This window comes from Sphaeroforma arctica, assembly GCF_001186125.1.
Source record: "Sphaeroforma arctica JP610 unplaced genomic scaffold supercont1.3958, whole genome shotgun sequence".
Taxonomy (NCBI): Eukaryota; class Ichthyosporea; order Ichthyophonida; genus Sphaeroforma; species Sphaeroforma arctica.
The window spans coordinates 1-2,867 of NW_014036600.1; the positions used below are offsets into that span (position 1 = coordinate 1).

The 2,867-nt window shown below is 41.3% G+C and overlaps 1 protein-coding gene across 1 annotated transcript; it reads left to right on the forward strand.

Moving 5' to 3' along the window:
- Positions 1 to 600: 600 nt before the first annotated feature.
- SARC_13952 (hypothetical protein) lies at positions 601 to 1,603 on the forward strand. Its single transcript, XM_014291917.1, has 3 exons — positions 601 to 678; positions 1,005 to 1,117; positions 1,431 to 1,603. The coding sequence occupies exons 1-3, from the start codon at positions 640 to 642 to the stop codon at positions 1,591 to 1,593; spliced, it is 315 nt and encodes a 104-aa protein (XP_014147392.1). The 5' UTR covers positions 601 to 639; the 3' UTR covers positions 1,594 to 1,603.
- Positions 1,604 to 2,867: the final 1,264 nt, after the last annotated feature.

Here is a 2,867-nt window from a genome sequence, read left to right on the forward strand (position 1 = left end):
GCACATGTCCATGTACATGTACATGTTTACATATATGATTAGGCATATTGACATCTGCACAGCTACATAAGTATATTGCTTATCAGATACATTCAGCACAAGGACTATATATTACAATCAATGCGTGCTTGTATAGGTGTCTGACCTGACCATATGTTATCGCGTGCGAGGGTACTTCATATCTAACCAGTGTAGCTATGCAACCTAAAACCCTCAATTTTTTGAATATCTTTGAACTGACTCTTAAACGTCACGATATGTGAAAAGTATATGTTCAAATATATAGAGCCCTTAATATCCGTTGTGCTCTTCAAGTCGAGTCGGTGGATTTGATATAATGTTTATAAGCTTGATATTTGCTACCGTCGTGTTTTGATATAGTCTCACATTTCATCGACAGCTCGCATGCAGTAATTATATGGAATGGCATTGGGATTGCCTCAGGGTCATTCACTTCGTAATGCCAAATGAAATCATGGGCAACTAACTTCTTGAAATGTTTGGCAACGATATTCTTTTCTGTCTAGTTATCTGTTACCGTAGATTTATATTTTGGTAGATGTTCAATCAATTTTCTGACAACGTTCAATACTGATCACTACAGGAGAAGGTTTCGTGCTGGTGTTCTCGGTTACAGATATGGCTTCGTTCAAACAGGCAGCCAGTTTATATGAGAGGGTAGGTTTTTTTGTTCTCGTAGCTATTCAATTGAGGCCAAATCTTTTTGTCTCTGTCGATCGGTATATTACGTACCCCATGTATAGATTTACATATACCCGTTTATGCGCAGCGGTTGATTTGTGCATTCAGTCTATATTCAACCGATGTGCTTCTATGCTTTGTTATTTGACGAGGCGTGCACGAGTTCTGTCTGATACCAGCACAATATTTTAATATTTGCAACTAGAACCACACCATACCATGAGAACATAATTAAGAACACAGATCATACAGTAGAACCCTCACGATTGTGCAACTGGACATATTTCTCCATTCGCATACAGATTTTGAGAGTGAAAGATAAGGCTTGGGTACCTTGCGTCCTTGTGGGCAATAAATGCGATTTAGAGCATGACCGTGAAGTCGATACAGAGGAAGGGAACATGCTTGCTCAAAAGTAAGTGCCGCGCTTATGATCCCATGCGCGTGCTGTCCTCATGTATTAACCCTATATATGTATTTGTTTACATTTCGTTTTCGCTTATTACGGAAATATGCATGTCCACACACATGTGAATTGTTGTAATCCATTGTGTATACAAGTGCCTATTTGCTAGTACGTTTAACTTGTTGGGACTGCCAGTTCGCGGTTGTCTGTAATCGTTTTCATTCTGTGATGGTGTCGTCAAGAGCAGATAATTATCCCATGCGTGGTGCCCGTACATTTTATCGTAGTGACTGACCTTATTTTATCATATTGCCATTATTAGGTGGAATGTACCCTATGTAGAAACGAGTGCAAAGACGAGGCACAATGTGGACCAGACATTCTCGGAATGTGTCCGAGTAGTTCGGAAAAACTTCGCGTTGGAGAGCGCGAACAGCGCGAAGAAACCTATAAAGAAAAAGAAGGGACTCTGCACTATTTTGTAAATAAATGTGGATAATAGTTTACATTTTACGCTATGAAGTGAATGTACGAAAATTGAATCCCTGATGATATGGGCATATATAGTTCATTGAACGAGTTGATTCAATAATATTACCTAGGCTCTTGCTTCAAAGGAATGGAATAGGTGTATTTGAAAATCTCTCAGCTAGTAAGTTAGAGTTTTGGTAGATTGCAGGTTCAGTGAACGGATTGATAAAATGAAGACCAGATTATTTTTGATAAAATATCTATTTGAGAAGGCTATGGTAAAACCTGCCGCTTCCCGAGAGGGATTGGAAGCTTTGCAGTAATGGAAATGCAATCATGGCCCTCTGGATTTAGGGTCTCCAGCGGAAATCGGAATCGTAGATTTAGCAGAGATCCTAATCCATAGGGCGACGATATAATTTGACTTTCAGGGGTTTTCAATCCTGAAGTTGTCAAATTCTGAAATCTTAAAGTTTTTGATTGGGATATGTTTGGCTATTCTTAAGCCTTTTTATTGGATTAAGAACAGAAAACCTTATTATTAGTACATACGCTTTCAGTGATAGTAGGCTACGTACACCGCTAAAAGAATTTGAAGAAGAAAATACCATTGTAGTAAAGGTACACATTGTTTGCTATAGTGAATCTAAGCTAGAATCAGTGTGAAAAAGACCAGATCCTAGGGTTCGTGCGGTAATCTTAATTGAGTCTCAGGCTACCGGGCCTTTCTATCTCTATTTGACATGTGGATCTCTCGGCCCTAGGCCTCAGGGAGAGCTATCCTGTTGTCCTTGTCCAAGGATCGGGCCTGTCCCAAGTCCGACCACTACCGGCTACTACTACAACCCCCTTTCAAGACGCGGGCACGTAGGGTACGCGTCTCAGAAGGAAAGGAGAGGTAGTGTCGCAAAATAGGTCTTGTAAATTAAATTATAAACAATGATCATAGGGCGCGTCGGCAGCCCGTGACCAAGATACAATCTCAAAATTTGGGAGAAAATTGTGTGTGAGAACACATTAGTTTACGTGAAGCACACGGTAGAGATATCAGATTCGTATTAGCCGGCTAGAGTGGTAAGCTGGAGTGGCGAGCTGGAGGGTCAGCTGCTTTGCTTGCCAGGAGGCAAGCTTGCTGTCATGTTCGACACGGCTGTGAGCGAAAGTGTAGCCTTTAGTAGGGTCAAAAGCGTTGCACTAGCGTTGGTCGGTGACCTGATCGATGTGTAACGAGAAATGAGCTACGTCATCGGCCGTGAAATCATCGCCCCGAGAGTGACCAGTTGCCTGC

Excerpts from the sequence above, each read along its gene's own strand:
- SARC_13952 (XM_014291917.1), top strand. The coding sequence starts at position 640 with ATGGCTTCGTTCAAACAGGCAGCCAGTTTATATGAGAGG. Across the intron at positions 679-1,004 it reads CAGCCAGTTTATATGAGAGG|ATTTTGAGAGTGAAAGATAA; the intron begins GTAGGTTTTTTT and ends ATTCGCATACAG. Across the intron at positions 1,118-1,430 it reads GGGAACATGCTTGCTCAAAA|GTGGAATGTACCCTATGTAG; the intron begins GTAAGTGCCGCG and ends TGCCATTATTAG.